Source organism: Sycon ciliatum, chromosome 6, assembly GCF_964019385.1.
Source record: "Sycon ciliatum chromosome 6, ocSycCili1.1, whole genome shotgun sequence".
Classification (NCBI taxonomy): domain Eukaryota; kingdom Metazoa; phylum Porifera; class Calcarea; order Leucosolenida; family Sycettidae; genus Sycon; species Sycon ciliatum.
This window is the reverse complement of record NC_088648.1, coordinates 33533982-33552394: the sequence shown is the minus strand read 5'-3', so window position 1 is coordinate 33552394 and position 18413 is coordinate 33533982. Positions and strand designations below refer to the sequence as shown.

Here is an 18413-nt window from a genome sequence, read left to right as displayed (position 1 = left end):
TACTATCGCCGTCTTTCTCTTGCTTTCTCTCCCTGCTTGCTGTTTTTTGTTTCTGTTGCCACTGTCCCTCATCATACCCATGCTTGGGTGGTGGGCGGCGTGACCCGTTAGGGTAGCTGCCAATACAGTACGACTCCCTGATGTATAGAGAGACTTTCTGGAAAGAAATAGGGAGACGAGGAGGAAATGAAATTAGAATGGATGGTAGTTGCCGAATAGGTGATAGGATGCGTCAGTAAAAACATACTTTGGAAGAGACATCCCGTCGTCTCCAAAATAGGCGTGAACGGGCGAGTCAGCGCCGGTCACAGGAAACGTCGGCAGAGAGATCAGAGTCAGCGCCGTTCCAGGAAACATTTCCATCAGTTCCCGCAACATGCACGATTAGCTAAGTAACAAAGCATAGCGTAGGGCCCTGAGCTTCCAAGCTCTCTCGTTTGGTGTTTGTTTGTTTGTTTGTTTGTTTGTGTCACGCCTGGCGCTATCCCGTATCTGTCAAGTACTGTACCGTACCAGCAAAGACAGCTGGCCACAATATTTTTGTTTGCTTGTACTTGTGCCATCGACATGCCTGGCGCTATCCCGTACCTGTCCCGTACCATCAAGAGTACGGTACCATCAAGAGAATGAGTATATATGCGAAGTGTATCGGGGGAATGCATTCAGTGCAGTAACATTTTGTGTGGATTTGGGTGCGAGGCCGAGATCCCACTAGCAGGCTGGCTCGTTCCTCCTCCGTCTCCGCAGCCTACACCCGCCATGAGAAGGCAAAGAAGCGTTCGTACGAACAGCGCTTGCGTGATGTAGAGCATGCCTCGTTTGTCCCGGCCGTGTTCTCTACGACTGGCGGCATGAGCAAGTGTGCGTCAGCTATGTACAAGAGAATTGCTGTGTTGCTTGCAGAGAAGACCGGTGAGTCCTACTCCCTCACCATGGCGTTCATCCGGTGTCGTCTTAGCGTAGCGCTAATACGGGCCAGTGTAATGTGTGTGCGTGGCAGCCGATCCATGTTTTCTGCCCATGCTCCTGTCGCGTCATCTGCAGCTGTGGTCGCCGCGGAGGCATCCATTATGGCTGACTGAATATTGTCATATAGACTGTTTTCACAGCCACACTAGCTCATTTTTACTACTTATTATTTGCCATGGTGACCCCCGTAAGTCCAAATAGCTGGCCAGGCAGGGTTGGGCCTTTTTTTCTTTTTCTTTCGAATTTCGTTGTATCAGTGACCGACAACTTGCAGGCTGGCAGGGCCGCCTGTCGACCAGCCCGGGAATCGCGTGTAGGCCGATAGCATAATAATTATAACGTATATACAGCCATGTAGATGTATAGCAGGAAGTCATATTATGTAAACGACTCCCTGCTATATGGGGAGATTTTCTGGAAAGAAATACGAAGTAGGAAGACGAGTAAATGCAATCAGAATGGATGTTAGTTGCCGTCAGTATAATAATAAGAAGAAGAAGAACGCCCGTGATCGGCAGAGTCAGCGCCAGTCCCAGGAAACGTCACTACAGACATCCCGTCGACTCCAGAACGCCCGTGATCGGCAGAGTCAGCGCCGGTCCCATAGCTATGCAGAAGACGTTACTTCAGTATCTAATTGAAACGTTTTTGCGATACAATCATGTAGCTAATCAAAGGAAAACACATTTCCATCAGTTCTAACAACATGCACGATGAGCTAGGCAACAAAGCATAGCGCAGGGCCCTAAACTTCCAAGCTCTCTCGTTTGGTATTTGTTTGCGTGTTTGTTTGTTTGTTTTTTTGTGTCACGCCTGGCGCACTCCCGTATCTGACGGCAAAAAATCATAGGGATGTTATAAATTTTTCAATTCTCCTATTTTTCAGGCATATCCTGGGATTCGAACCCGCACTATCGCCCTACATGCATTCCCCCGGCCCCATACACTTCGCATTCATACCCATTCTTCCAAGTTGCTTCACGTTATGATCTTGCGTTTGAAACAGGGAGTAGTACTATATATTGTACTACTCCCTGGTTTGAAAGCCCTATTTGAATAGGCACGGGACAGGTACGATCGAGGGTAATACGACACCGTCTCCCGTACCGTACCATCAAAGACGGCTGGCCACAATGCATGTTCAAATAGGGCTTTCAAATGCAAGATCATAACGTGAAGCAACTTGGAAGAATGGGTATGAATGCGAAGTGTATGGGGAAATGCATGTAGGGCGCGATAGTGCGGGTTCGAATCCCAGGTTATGTCTTAAAAAAAGGAATTTTTTAAAGACCGGGGGATGCATGCAGGGCGCCATAGTGCGGGTTCGAATCCCAGGTTATGTCTTAAAAGAAAAGGAATTTTTTAAAGAATTTATAGCATCCCTATGCTTTTTTTTGTCTAGGTCATCAACCCCGCGATCTATCAACAACGGCCTGAAAAATTCCAGATCCACAAACTCCCTCACATCACACGAGGATCTAGTTGCACTGAGGCAGCTTGCCCAGGATCGTCGAAAGTGGAAGGAACTAATGTGTGCTGTGTGTAGTGGCTGAAGTTAGACAATTACACTAGATACTCTAACAATAACATCGGATACAATTACACTAGGTACTCTAGATACTAGATACTCTAGATACTAGATACTCTAGATACTCTAACAATTTTATCACTAATTATGATAATAATTACCACATCAAATGCTGCAGAGACCTATCCAGAATCGGCAATATGCTGGCCCTGGCCTGGAGATCTGCAACTGCAATCGGTTTCTACTTTGCAATATTAACGGATTAGTCCCTTTGTCGATTGATGGATCAATCGGAACCAACGCATTTGTCACTCCGATTAGTAACTTTGGCTCTGCTCTGTTTTGTTTTGAACTGTATACGTATGTTTAACTCATTGTATTTCTTTGTATTCTGTATCTCGTTATCGTTATCTTTTCCTCTAGCCCTCTCGCTTAGAATGAGCTTTCTTTTTTATGGCAGCTTAAGCGAAGGCTATATACCTGCTTTATGCAGGTTGATGCCAACGCGAACAAGCAAAATAATAATAATAATAAGGTCATCAAGGCAAAAAAAGCATAGCGTAGGGCCCTGAGCTTCCAAGCTCTCTCGTTGTATTTTACTTCAAGCACGTGCACGATCAAGAACAACCATACCAACGAGGGGAAAGAAGCAGCAGAGACACCTACTGAGTCTATTGTCTGTCCCTGTCAGTTCTCAAACAAAACAAATTTTGTCAAATTTAAAAATCTCACCTGTTAGTGTTGCTCATTATCCACTAGTGACTAGAGTTGTTCGTCTACGAAATTTGCAATATGCCACTACGGTACCAGCAAGAGTAGGTATGTTGGCGTAGAACAACAGCTATGGAAAGGCCATGTTCATCTCCGCTTCACTTTGGAAGGCAGCACAAGCACCCTTCATACCTCGACATTGCCTTGGAGTGGAAGCAAATAATTCAACATGAGTTTTCCAATTCGCTACCGAATCGATCTCGGGGTGACGATCGTGTTTTCTTCATCACCACTGCAGCCTGGACAGCCTTCGGGAAGACATGTGTCACTATCCTGCTCAACAGATTCCTACATCTAGATTTGGTTACCGTCAGGGAACGAAATAGAGCTGCAAAACACCAAAGTAATTGTTTTCTTCCATTCAATTACACTGCTGAGCATGCACAGCATGGTGACAGCTAAGCAGTACACACGTCATCAAGCCCAATATCCAAATATGGAAGGTGTTATTTATGAAAGTTGACACGGTTCCTCTTCTCTGATCGGCTCAAGACGTAGCTCATCGGAATCAGTGCCCAATTCTTCTTCGGATAAGCCATACTCTCCGATCCGATCATTCCCCCATGCCACGATCCAAGACTGGAATCGTCTCCCATCTGCCCTGCTACGCAACCTTCCCACGCAGAAGGGAATGCAGGCATTCAATGAAGGCGCCTACAAGTCTCTCCGCAGCCGAGACTGGCACTCAGCCACAGATGCCCTCTGAACACTCCCTGAACACCCTCTCCGCTTGCACCCTGGTTCCCCCCTTTTTATTTATTTTTTACTCTATCACATGTATCACCTTTCCGTTTTCCTTCCTCTATATAAATGTACTCCCCCCTCCCCTCCCCCTGTGCCTACTCCTCCCCAGTTCTTGGTGCATTGAAGTGTCGCTGAAGCCGAGACTTCAGGTCTGCGGAGATGCTCCAGTTTCACCACCACAGTTGCGTCTGCAACCACCTCTATCATGCAGTATTCTGTTCTCGAGGTTCGTGGTTTCTCGTAAAAAAACCAAAAATACTTATTTTTCTTCACAATGTGTTAGGAATATTGCTCCTCCTTGATGTTTTCATCATGATTGTTTTAGTTACTTCTTCTGAACGATGACATGTCGTCCTTCTCCTTTTTGTCCAAGACTTGTTAATTTCGTAAAATCCTCAGCCAACAAGAAATGAATTGCTTCTGGTCATACGTAGCAGACATCATGGTAAAACGCACCAAACTCTACCCTTTTGTAACTTAGAAAATGGCCCTACTACACTATCAAGAAGAGAGGGTAGTAGAAGTGACCAGACAAACAAAACGAATTGAACGGTAGCGTTAATGTTCTAACGGCTTAACCTGAACGCATTCCCCACTGAGTCCACTGTCATTAGGCTTAGGCCTGTTTGAAATGTGAGCTCATTCCATCAAGTACACAACAAGCACAACAGCCATTGCGAGCGGACCACCGGATCCAGCTCCAGTCTTGATCCCTACCATGGGACTCAGTATCAGCAGCATGCAATATAAGAAAGGGCTGGCCATCATCTGTGGAGGCACAAGCCAGCCCAATGGCCGTCCTTTCCACTCAGCTATCCAAGAGCGGCCTCCATATCACCATGCATGTGCTTTTCTCCTATTTCAGCAAATAGGACTTGCAATCACACATGACATTAGTTTGCACTCCGCGACATCGCAACCAACCATACCACCGCATGCACCCACACCATCGTGCGCACTTGGATTTGATTGTAAACGTTCACATCACAAATATACCAAGTACTTCAAACATTTTCAATCAATTTCAATTCAATGCAGAAGTGAGCAAAAAAGCATATTTTTTAGAATTTATCCAATCCATTTCCTTTTACATGACTCATTGCGGGTGGCTGCGGCGGGGGAGAGGGGGGGGGGGGCATAAAACTCAGATGAGAGGGACTAGAGGGAATACAGAAAAGCCAAAATGTATTGATAACATTAGGACTCCTTGCATCCTTTTAGTACTCAAACCCAAATCTTCAGCACTAGCGAAGTTGTGCATCTTCACTTTCGTGTCAGCGATTTGATCACAGACGAGTTGCAGACACAAATGCACACCGGCAAATGAAAAGAAAATGAGAAAATGTAAGGGAAATGGAAAAAAAGAAGCAAACTTGATTTCATCAACGTTGGGGGAGTGACAACAATGGGGGGGGGGGGGGAGGGGGAAATGATAATGAGTTGTGTAACAGTTGCTGACATTGTGGCAAGACACTAGCACACCTTCTGCAGGTGAACTCCATGCAGACACACACACCATCCTGCTACAACTCAGGTATACATGCATACTCTGGCTGGAAAATTCGTACAAATTATTCCATTGGATTAGCAAAGCCCAGTTTCACCTGAAGTAAAACAGACATTTAGAAGACAGAACTAGAGTCAAGGAAAAACCCAATAGAAACTGAAGAAATGTCCTGCCAGTTGGAAATGTCACAATCATGAGTAGAACTAATGGGATTTGTAACATATCCATAAGTTTGAGCAGAAGATGAAAACGGGAAAATTCTGAAGAAAAAATTGACGGACTCGAACCAGGGACCATCGCTTGAGGCCAGCGATGCTCTAACCACTGAGCTATGGTGCAGCCATCGTCCAGGCGGAGACTGGTCAACATTCTCTTCAGACTTCGAAGCTGTTTGTGGTGCGACGTTAAATAAACTTCTACAACAACAAACCCACGCTTCCTGTGAATCCACACAAGCGGGTGGGACCAAACCCTCACTGTAATCCACACACTTCACGTACAAACTAGCCCGCGGGGAGCCCCAGGCCATTATGAATTCATTGGTTTGACGGAAAGGATATAATTGTTTGCACACAACTCACCTACACTCGAAAGATAAAGTCACATGTACATGTATAAGCAGTGGATGAAAGGTGAATCGTTTGAAACACTACCGCAATCCACACTCACAATGCCTTTGTGAATGGTGAATATGAATGTGGCCAAATAGCTCAGTGTAGTGTAGTGTTTGAGAGAATTTCAGCAAATAGCCAAACTGTTCGCAGCTTCTTAACCTTAAGTGGTGTGATGTTGATGCTGTCGTGAACTAAATATATTTTTGAAGTACATGTAGAGTTCTGGAGGTAGATTACATTCATACAACATGCCTTGAGCTTTTCGATAATGGGCAGAACAAACACAAAAGTTGTTTTAAATGTAAAGGGTGTGTTGAATAGCATCCATGTTGTGATTAAAATTGATTCCACGTGTCATATGTACATATGGATTCTTCTTCTGCCGCTGTGTTCCTGAAGACCATTTAGCTGTTTGTCTATACTTTCTCCCACATCCTGAGGCTCCACAGCAGCCACTTCATCATCTCTTTAAGGCACACAAACATTGAAACTGCTATTTCAATTTTTATACCAGAGATTTGATAGGAGAGAATATTGTACATCCTTTTCAAATTTGTACAAGCCATGAGGAAACATATAATTGCTATATTTGAATCATTCAATTGAATGGTGTGACGACATGGTGGAAATTGCATATCTGCTCTTGTTGCAAAACATGATCCAACTTTATGACTGACTTCCCAATTGCCAGCAATAAAGATGATCTCATAGTATATGTTGGACTCAGTGGAGCGTCCAGCTCCGATATGATGTCCAACCCCTATAGAGTCCATTATTTGAACGCCAAGAAAATACTAAGAAAGAAAAAAAACAAGAACCGAAAGGCTATGACGGAGAGCCAAGGATTAATTAATTGTTTTCAAATTATTGAGCGCGTGCGAGCACGCAGACAGACAGACAGACAGACAGACACACACACACACACACACACACACACACACACACACACACACACACACACATACACACACACAAATGTATACGACGCCAAGAAAACACCAAGAAAAGAGTAGAGACACAATACCCTCGCAACTCCAACAGTCATGCAAACGTCCACCCATTTACACGTAAAGTCAAGAGGGATAACAAATAATGATACGAAACGAATGCATACAAGGACGGGTGCACGCACGTTTACATACATGTACTAGTGTACAGTAGGACTAAGAGAGTAACATAGTGCAGTAGTCAGCATAATACTAGCACATGCTGAGAGTGCAATAGAAAGCTTCATCATTGCTCATGGCCATGCAAATGTCCAGCAGCACTCAGTTCCGCAACCATCTGAAGATCAGCACACCTGCAAAAAAATAATTAGCACAAGGATACGCTTACTAATGATGCATGGGAGCACACAACTACCAAGTTCTCAAAGAATGTGATGTTCAATGAAAATCCATTCACTCAAAGACCTGTGAACAGATGACGGTGGGGACAATAATCTATTAGTAATACGGGGAATAAGATCGTTTGTGCACACTCAAGACGCACAGACACACCAACATACATGTAGTGTACTCCGCAGTGTTTCACTTCACTGCATCTAAATTGAAATGAGATGATTTAAACAATCTGTACAGCATTGCCGTCAGTCAAACAGTCTTCCCCAAGATGGAAATGCAATGATTTGTTGTACCGAGGCGAAGTCACTGACAACAGGTCATGTTTGTGACATCAAAATGGCTACTTCATGGAATACAAGTATTAGCTTGGGAAGCTTGGGAAGAGTCATGGTGTTCACAAAAATACATTTCTCATGAAATAAAATTGATGATAGCAAGACCATTGATGCAAAGTCCTTGCAGTCCTTGAGGACTAATATTATTGTCACGCAACTATTACGAAGTCGTTGATTACTTTTAGGGCATTCTTTCAAGCAACATCAAACAAATGCGATAAGTTCCTTGAAAAAGGAAAAAAATCAAGCATAACTACAGAACAGCAGACCAATGGAAATGAGTAAAAGCTTCCTTACCTGTCATCATCCTGCAATGTAGTTGGACAGCCTTTTTACACGGTGGTACAGGCAGCTCTTGTCCAGTCAAGCAGGGTATCCTTGTGGCGTCGAACGAAGGAGATTGTCAATGTATCTGACTAGTCAGATTGGAACTGTGCTGAACGTTTCTCGTTCTCCGCTTTCTGCTTTCATCCCATGCACTGATGAAACGTCTTACTGTCAGCAACTGCACAGCAGAACTGGCAGCCATGGCCAGTCGCACAGGGGATCCTTGTGGCGTCGAACGAAAGAGACTGCCACTGTCAGTGTACCTGACTCATCAGATTTGAACTGTGCTGATCTTTTCTCGTTCTCCAATTTCTGGTTTCATCCCGCGCACTGATGAAACGTCTTCAGAGAACCACAATACCCTTTCCAGATTTGATTTTGAACGTCTCCTTGGTTACCTTGTGTTGTGTATGCAAGTTAGTCATTATATATCTACTACACCGTTTGTTACTGTATTGCGCATGCTCGCATATGGTTGTTGTTGTTACTTTACCTGACCAAGAGGAATGTCTTCCGAATTGCTAGTGTTTGTGTGTGTCAGTGAGAATGCATGAGTGTAATGGAATGTTAGTCCGCAAGGGGACATAACAAGTTGGCGACGAAGATAAAAGACGAAGATGTCGCGATCGAAGCTTGAAATATTTGAAAAAGGTGATTTTCGTGAGTATGTAGAGAGACTCACGTTTTATTTTATCGCCAACAGTATTGGACAAGTCGCAGCTGGGGCAACCGCGGACCAGGAGAGAGCGGCGGACACGCAAAAGGCAGCTGTCCTGATCAGTCAACTCTCTGCTGAGAACTACTCGATTCTGAAGAGTCTTTGCCTGCCGGACAAACCAACGCAGAAAACGTTTGAGGAACTCGGAGAATTGCTTTCAGAGCACTTCAAGCCTAATGTCAGTGTGTTGGCGGCGACTCATAGATTCCAGAGGATTTGTCAAAAGGATGGAGAGTCAGCAACACAGTATGCAGCTAGACTTAAGCAAGCAGCCATGGACTGTAAGTTTCAGGCGTATTTGGACAGTGTTAGATATTGTACCTCAACGGAGGGAGTGTTAGATATTGCATGCGTCTTCACTCTGTACATTGTCTCTGATTTTGACAGCTGCACTTTCGATGCATTTCTAGTATTTATTGCTACTGTGTGTTACCGTTGGACAACACTACGATTTATTGTTACATGTACGTTTTATGTCAAGTCGACCCTGTTCCCATTCGTTTTCTAGTTCTATACTTACTGCCATGACTTGTCCCGTTTATGGTTATACAGTCTTCTTCTTTTCCCGTCGTATTGCTTTCGTTTACCGGAGACTTCTACGGTATGTCTCTATTCGCCTCCACGATGTCCTTATCCTGACACTAGCTAAGTATGCTTTCACCTTATCGGCATTCCGGGTGTACTGTACACCGCTTATAGAGCTCGCACGTGAACTGTTGTAGTTTGAACAAATTCCGTACATGTACTCACTAACCATAGCCACTGTGTTTGCATACATTTCTTGTGTTGCTACATACTCCTCGAACAACTCTGGATCCTCCCGCAATGTACTAAGCAAGCAATGTACTTTTAGGTCCAGCTCCACGAGTGACAGTTTGACAGCACTTACAGGTGATCCATTTTCGATATCGTTCAGAACCGCGATTCTTGCTTTGGCGAAGGCGACACTCTGGTCAGCCTTTCTCGACCTCGCATCCATTGAATCCGGCTCGAAGGACCAATTTTAGAGATCCTACTCTGGTTCTGCCCATACTAGTAGTAGTAGAATCCTAAAGGACGTTTTGGCTCTTCGTTGAGCTCATTTAGTTATTACACATAGACACTCAGTGTCTTTCCACTCGGAAACAATTCTCCTCATACTTCAGTAAGAATCATTATCATTAGTATCAGAGATACTCAAACTCGTGACTGTCCTCCAAGTAGTAATGATGAGGAAGCGCCTACATCACGACGGCTGGGGTAGATATTCCCACCAGCCGTACGCGACGCAGAAAATGCTAGTGTCAGGATAAGGACATCGTGGAGGCGAATAGAGACATACCGTAGAAGTCTCCGGTAAACGAAAGCAATACGACGGGAAAAGAAGAAGACTGTATAACCATAAACGGGACAAGTCATGGCAGTAAGTATAGAACTAGAAAACGAATGGGAACAGGGTCGACTTGACATAAAACGTACATGTAACAATAAATCGTAGTGTTGTCCAACGGTAACACACAGTAGCAATAAATACTAGAAATGCATCGAAAGTGCAGCTGTCAAAATCAGAGACAATGTACAGAGTGAAGACGCATGCAATATCTAACAGACAGGGCACTCCGAGACCAGTTTGTCAGTGGGTTGAAGTCGATGAGTGTTACGAAGGAGATATTGTCAAAAGCAAAGGAGACCTCAAGTTTGGCGGACATTGTGACGATGGCATCAGCCTACGAAACTGCATCGAGAGAGTCGGAACAATTGACGGCGCAGTCCGTCCACGCCGTTCGTTCGCGCCAGTGTGAAGTGTCACGCGTGTCACGCGTGTGGTACAGTGGGTCACATCGAGAGAGCTTGCCGCAAGAAGAAGTCTGGACAAACCGTCCATCACATCGCGGAAGAAATTGGTGAGTTCGTTCCATGTGCTAGTAAACCCGATGTCACCATGTATAGTGTAAATGCAATGGGGCGACTACCGTACACTGTGTCATTAGATGTAATGGGTACCACTATCCAAATGGAGATTGATACGGGAAGTGCTGTCACGATTCTCAGCAGGGCAGATTTCTTGCAATGCAATGGTGTGCTGAGTAACCTGATGGAATCCAGTATCAACCTTGTGTCCTACTCTGGAGATGTGATTAATTGTCTGGGGGAAGCGGAAATGGAGTTCGAATGGGCACACAATTGCACACACTATTGGTGAGGGTTACAAATGGAAACCGTCCATCTATTCTGGGCAGAGATGCAATGGCTTTGTTCAAACTCCCCTGGAAATCAATTTTCGAAGTGCACCAGGTCGAAAAGTCTGGCGCTAAATTCAATGAGAAATACCCAGGGTTGTTCGACACCTCAGAAGTGGGAAAGGTGAAAGGCGTGCAGGTGAAATTGCATGTGTCTGATGAGAGCCCTGTTTACCGAAAGGCAAGGCCGGTACCACTGTCAATTCGGGAGAGCTATGTTGAGGCTCTGAATAAATTGGAAGCAGATGGTATAATCGAGAAAGTCAAGCATTCAGAATGGGCCTCCCCCACTGTCACGGTAGAGAAATCAGGAGGTGGGTTGAGAATCTGTGGTGACTACAGTGGCACTATCAATCTGCATTCTAAATGCGAGCAATACCCGCTACCCACTCTTGAGGAGCTATTGCACAAATTGGGCCCGGGGTCTAAATTCACGAAGCTGGATTTGTCGCAAGCCTACCACCAGCTAGAGATAGCACCTGAATGTCGGAAGTACACCACGATCAATACCATGCAGGGGTTGTATCAGTACAAACGACTCCCTTTTGGTTTTCACAGCGCCGTATCTATTTTCCAACGGGTAATGGAAGAAATCCTTAGCGATTTGCCAGGATGCGGGGGCTACATCGACGATGTGTTGTGTACTGGTCGTGATGAGGAGATCCATGAGAAAAATGTGGATCAAGTGCTATCTTGCCTAAATGAGAAAGGATTCAAGCTCAATCCTAAGAAGTTCAGCTACATGGCGGATAAGCTAACGTACCTCGGTCATCAGGTAACCGCGCAGGGAATCGCACCCTCGCCTGATCGAGTGAATGCCTTGAAAGTCGCAAAGCCGCCTAACAACGTGAATGAATTGTACTCTTTTCTGGGTGCGGCCAATTTTCAACGGAAATTTGTACCTCGGTTCGCAGAGATTGCGGCACCACTGTACAACCTGCTCAGGAAAGAAATGAAATGGCAATGGAGCAAGGCAGAGGAAGATGCATTCCAGGCCTTGAAAGATGCAATGTGTGAGCATACGCTATTAGCACACTACGATGTCAAGAAGCCAGTCACACTCCAGGTGGACGCTTCTCCAATGGGTCTAGGTGCCGTACTATTGCAAAGGCAAACGAATGGTGATGTTTTGCCGGTTGCTTACGTGTCAAGGAAATTGACACCGGCTGAATCGCGTTATGCACAAATCGAACGGGAAGCCGTAGCTGTGGTTTTCGGTGTTACGAAGTTCCAGAAATACTTGCTAGGGCGCCACTTCACGCTTCAAACCGACCACCAACCACTATTGAAGTTACTGGGAAACAACGAACCAGTTCCTACACTTGCATCAGCTCGCATCAAGAAATGGGCACTAATGCTAGCTGGCTATGATTATGAGATCAAGTATTTGCCAGGCAAGGAAAATGTCTACGCGGATTTCCTGTCTAGGCAACCGTGTGAGAATATCAGTCCGTCTGCAGAGGAAATGGTTACGGTTCGTGTCTTGCTAGTGGAGGAAGATACGATAATCAAAGCAGACGTAGTGAAATCGGAAACAGCTCGTGACCCTGAGCTATCTAAGGTGCTCTACTATGTGGTGAATGGTTGGCCTAGCTCAGTACCCCAATCGTTTCGGTCTTACCACAATAAGAGGGATGAGCTGTCTGACGAAGATGGTATCCTATTGTGGGGACAACGAGTTGTCATACCCAAATCACTAAGAATAGTATTGCTACGTGATTTGCACACGGAGCACTTTGGCATGGTCAAAACCAAGCAAATGGCACGACGGTACTTATGGTGGCCAAATGTGGATCAAGAGATTGAAATGTTGGTCAAGGCATGTGCTCAATGCCAAGAAAGTGCAAAATGTCCACCTGCCAAGTCGGGAACCTGGTCATGGCCAAACGGTCCATGGAAACGGGTGCATATCGACTTTGCAGGACCATTCATGGGCAAGATGTTCCTGGTTGTGGTGGAAGCATACACAAAGTATCTGGATGTAATTGCAATGTCTAATGCCACGTCTGCAACCACTATTGCCGCTCTGCGGCACGTGTTCTCTGTGTTTGGTCTGCCGGAGCATCTTGTTTCAGATAATGGAACCCAATTCACGAGCGAGGAATTCAAGGCTTTCCTCCGTGCCAACGACATTGTGCACACCCTGACGGCTCCAGGCCATCCGGCTACGAATGGACTTGCTGAGCGCTATGTGGGTGTGTTTAAGCAGAAGTTGAAGGAAATGGGTGCAACGAGCGAACCACTGCAAGCTCGGCTCGACAGGTTTCTGCTAACGTACCGCACGACAACCAACCATGCCGGCAGAACACCTGCGGAGATGATGTTTGGACGCCAGCCACGCACGCGGCTCAGTGCTCTGCGTCCCTCGCAGGTACGTCAACAAGCAAAGGCTTATGAGGACGGAAATCGCGTCAAGCCAGCGTTCACAGAGAGCGACTCTGTGTTTGCGCTGAATTTCGGCAAAGGTAATCGTTGGGTCCCGGGACGAATTGTGCGTGTCCTCAGTGACTACAACTATGAAGTACAAGTGGGTGATGTGTTGTGGAAGCGTCACCGAGATCAGTTGCGTCTACGGTCAGTTCCGGCAAGCTTGAGTGCATCGCTGCCAGAACCACTGTTGGATACAATCGATCAGACGTCACCGTCACCAGTGCTGTCAGACGTAGCAGAGTCGTCACTGGCCAGTGATTTTCCGGCTAGCGTCTCGCCACAGTCTGCTACTGTACAAGTTGAGGCGGATCCTCCTTGTGAGCAGTCTGCTCCTGAAGTTGGTTTACCACAGGTCGAGAATACTCCCTGTGAAACCACTGTTAGACGTTCGTCTCGGCGTAGTGTTCGTCCGGATAGACTGATTGAACAGTTTTGAGCCGTTCCCTGATATGTCATTGCTGGACTGTTTAGCGAACTAGTAATTATTACCATGTACAATAGTGTGCAAGATCCTTGGTATTGCTAATATGGACTGACGGATTCCTGCGTCAGATTATGTTATTGTAGTGCTGTGTCAAAGTTTAAGAATTCACGTACGGTGGATTGATGAACTTATTTTATGTGTTGCTTCAACGATTTTGAGGTATTTAATTGTGGTAGAATATTCCCTGGAACATTCTTGAAAGGGGGCAGTTGTTGTGTATGCAAGTTAGTCATTATATATCTACTACACCGTTTGTTACTGTATTGCGCATGCTCGCATATGGTTGTTGTTGTTACTTTACCTGACCAAGAGGAATGTCTTCCGAATTGCTAGTGTTTGTGTGTGTCAGTGAGAATGCATGAGTGTAATGGAATGTTAGTCCGCAAGGGGACATAACACCTTGAGACAGATTACTGCCAGCAACTGCACAGCAGAACTGGCAGCCATGGCTGAAGTGAAGAAAGGAATGCGCTGCCACGAGGCAAGCAAAACTGAAAAGGTGTTTGTTCTCTTTCGGGCACTACACACAGGACGGCGTGACTGGATGAACTGGACTTCTGGACCGTGAATGGGGGACTTGTAGAAAAAGTGTACTCGTTATAGGGGATTGCGAGGCTGGATGGAGCTGACCAAAATTAAGCGGACTCCTGAACTCTGTGTAGTGGATTTTGGACCAATGGACTCTGTATTATAGGGTTCTGGACATTCTATAGTGTATGGACTTTATACTGAGTCCAACATTACATCCCCTTAATTAATGGTCCGAAAACTATAGCAGTGCATCTCTTACCCTCTTGTGAAGTTACGCTTGAAGAACTGTTGATTCTTTGGTCCCATTTTTGGACAATTGGGATGTTTTGCCGGCGAGGCTCTCCACCGATTGGGATGCTTCACTGGCAGGGCCCTCCTCAAACGGGGATTGTTCTATGCTGTTGCCCTCGCCCGATCCTCCATTTCCACTTCCTGCCTGTTTCTTTGCAAGTCTCTTCGCTTCATTCTCCTTTTGACGCATCTTTCCTAAAGCATTGGAAAGGTAAAATAGCGCAGAATAGAACTATTTCCTTAGAATGTTAGAAGTCCCCTGCAGAGTTTTATTTTCACTTGCAAAGACCTGCAAAGACCTGCAAAGACCTGCAAAGACCTGAGTGGAAGGTACATGTACTGCAAAACAGAGAGGTTCCAAGCTGGCCAAGAGAGTGCTCAATACCGAGAGGCAGAGCTGGTTCAAACAATAAGAGGGCAGAGACTCTGACTCTGAGTTTCACGCACTAAGCGATCATCAGACAACAGCAATGAGTAACTCTGGATCAGTATTGGTTTATATACCCACAAAGCAAAGTGTAAATGGCTGCATCATGGCGCAAATCAAAAAGTTGCTAATGGCGGCAGTGCAAAGCGTAAATGACTGCATCATGGGGCAAATCGAAAAAAAAAGGGGTTGTCGCCTTCCACCACTGCTGTCATTCGCACTTTATGATTTGCCCCATGATGGGGTCATTTACGTTTTGCACTGCCGCCATTCACAATTTTTTGATTTTCGCCGTGACGCAGTCATTTACACTTTGCTTTTTGGGTTTAAATACCAATACTGATCCAGATTTACTTATTGCTGTCTTCTGATGATCGCTTAGTGCGTGAAACTCAGATTTTAAACACTTTCTCTGTCCTCTTATTGTTTTAAAGGTACTGCCAATGGAAGGTGACAATACAGACAACGGAGCAAAAGAAGTGAAACCTATCTCAAAGCGCCCAAGAATAGTATTGAGAGTTGAAGTGCTCAAATTGAGATGTATGTATTGTAACAAGTGCAAGTCCAAAAATGTGTGCAAGCCACACTCACTGATTCTCAACGCCCGACACTCTACAAATTCGTGCATATGCAGAAACCTACGGAAGTCCCTATACCCCCTCTGTCTGTAACTGATGGGAAGGTGCTGTAGAGTGTCGGGCGTTGGGATCAGTGAGTGTGGCTCGGATAGAGCGGATGTAATTTCTGTAGGCTGATCTGGTAAGGGACTTAACATTATTTCTTCGGCGCTTGTAGGCGTGAATATTTGCTGGGGAGGGGTATTCATGCTCGCGCTGTGCAGGTCAAATTTACTGCTCAAAGTTCATTACCAACCCATGGAGGGTATCAACAGCTGGATTTTCCTCAGTACCCAGCGGAGGGATCGCTGTATTGATAATCAGAAAGGTACGGGGCAAAAACGCGGCTGAGCACCGAACTAAATCCTTCCATTGCGTCATCGACATCGACCGATGACAGCTTGCGGTCCCATGGAGTGGACATCAAGGTATTGTTGATTGCTGACCAAATGTGGGCGGGGACACATTTGAATGCATAGTTGACAGTGTTGGCCAGGGAGCGGGAGTCAGGCGAGTCTCTGGCAGAAGTGAACCCCAGGATCCAGAAACGGAATAGTATTGGGCAGTGGTCAGAAGCCCCTAGGGATGGAGTAGGCGAAACTGAAATTACCAGGTCGGAATAATTTTTAGCGAGCAATTTAAGGCACGACGATGAGCCTGACGTGGCCGTGTGAGTTGTAAAATTGACTACTTGGGCGAGTCCGAAGCAGGACAATAAATTTGCTATAGCCTTGTCGGCAGTGTTTGTTGTGTCACTGGCACACCAATCACTGTTGCGTGCGTTAAAGTCACCATTCAAAGCGACCGTTGTAGATGACAAGTTGACTTTGGTCAGGCGGTATCCCGACATATCACCGAACGACAGTTCACCGAGCGACAGTTCACCGAGCGACAGCTCACCGAACGACAGCTCACCGAATACCCAGTTCACAGAATGCCCATTTCACCGAATGCACAACTCACAGAATGACAGTTCACCGAGCAGCCAATTCGACGAACAGACATTTCACCGAAAGAAAGAAAAAACAATGAAGGACGGAGAGAATTTTGGATTTTAAATATATTTCAAGGATTCCTCAGAGGCCACTAAGCCTATCGAGGAGGTCTCCATTTGTCTACAGGGGTGAGCAGATCAATGAAGAACAATAGACAAGCAGCGAAAATGTTGCAATCACTCCACAACGTTGAAGAATTTTGAATTTTTGACAATAGAAGGCTGGTTGATATACAGTCAGACCTCGCTACCACGGAGCTTTTATCGGATTTAATTGACCATGTAATGTTTACACGTTTGTGTAATGTTTACTAGGGTTGAAACGATTATACCAAAAAGCGATGGATCTAGCTAATCATTACGGTTTTGATTGTCTCATATTTTTCACCCAAAACGTACTAAAATGAACCCTTACTGTTGATGTTTCAACCAGCTAACACAGTGTTTTACTCTTACCAGTGGTGATGATTGGAATAGGGGATTGATTCAGTAAAAACTCGCTGCTTTTCAGAGCTATTCTTCCATCTTTGTAATTTTTGTGCTTGCCAGTTTGGTCATTTTCGTCACAACTTAACCGTGGAAATGTAGTAATATTTGCACGCAAACCCGACACATGCACTCAGTGGTTATGCGACGACTGACTGTACATGTACTACATTTGCCACATAACGTGCAACCAGCGCCAGTAGTGGCAGTACGTCAGTGCCAGCATTTCAGCCCTGTGAAACTCAGCGCCGGTGAAGTTAGCCTGACTAGGAACCAGTCATTACAAGTTACAGTAGAATTTCGGTGAGCTGTCTTGTCGGTGATATAGCCATTCGGTGAAATGTCTTTCTGTGAAGTGTCTTTCGGTGAATTGGCCAGTCGGTGGATTGTCCATTCGATGATTTGTCTTTCGGCAATCCTCAATGCATTCACAGAATGACGTGGTGGTTGGGACTGTCTGAGATGGGGGTCTGTAGGTTTACCGACCATTCACCGAATGACAACTCACCGAAAGACACTTCAACGAAAGACACTTCAACGAAAGACAAATCATCGAATGGACAATCCACCGACTGGACAATTCACCGAAAGACACTTCACAAAAAGACATTTCTCTGAATGGCTATATCACCGACAAGACAGCTCACCGAAATTCTTCTGTAAATAATTGTAATGACTGGTCAGGCTAACTTCACTGGCGCTCAGTTTCGCCGGGCTGAAATGCTGGCACTGACATACTGGCGCTGGTTGCACGTAATGTGGCAAATGTAGTACATGTACAGTCAGTCGTCGCATAACCACTGAGTGCATGTGCATGTGTCGGGTTTGCGTGCAAAATTGACTACATTTCCACGGTTAATTTGTGACCAAAATGGTAAGCACAAAAATACGCAAGCGATCTATGAGGAGCTACTGCAGATGCTAATTGGCCACAAGGAGGCTTTGGAGCCAACCACCGTCGTTACCGACTTTGAATTGGCAGCTATCAAAGCCTTTAAGGTGAAGTTTCCGGATGTAGTGACGAGAGGATGCTCTTTTCACCTCTGCCAAAAAATCTATCGGCATGTGCAGGCGTATG

At 45.5% G+C, this 18413-nt stretch overlaps 2 protein-coding genes across 2 annotated transcripts in view; one reads left to right on the top strand and one right to left on the bottom strand.

Moving 5' to 3' along the window:
* Nucleotides 1-5144: 5144 nt before the first annotated feature.
* Nucleotides 5145-18413, bottom strand: part of LOC135820245 (uncharacterized) — a 107506-nt gene continuing 94237 nt past the window's right edge. Inside the window, exons 16-17 of the mRNA XM_065333562.1 lie at nucleotides 14780-15006; nucleotides 5145-5616 (exon numbers count right to left, since the gene is read on the bottom strand). Coding sequence (XP_065189634.1) covers nucleotides 14792-15006 — 215 coding nt within the window. The 3' untranslated portion in view covers nucleotides 5145-5616; nucleotides 14780-14791. The remainder of the gene's footprint in view (nucleotides 5617-14779; nucleotides 15007-18413) is intronic.
* Nucleotides 11083-13941, top strand: LOC135820246 (uncharacterized protein K02A2.6-like). Its single transcript, XM_065333563.1, has one exon. It carries the CDS (start codon nucleotides 11083-11085, stop codon nucleotides 13939-13941), a length of 2859 nt encoding a protein of 952 aa, XP_065189635.1.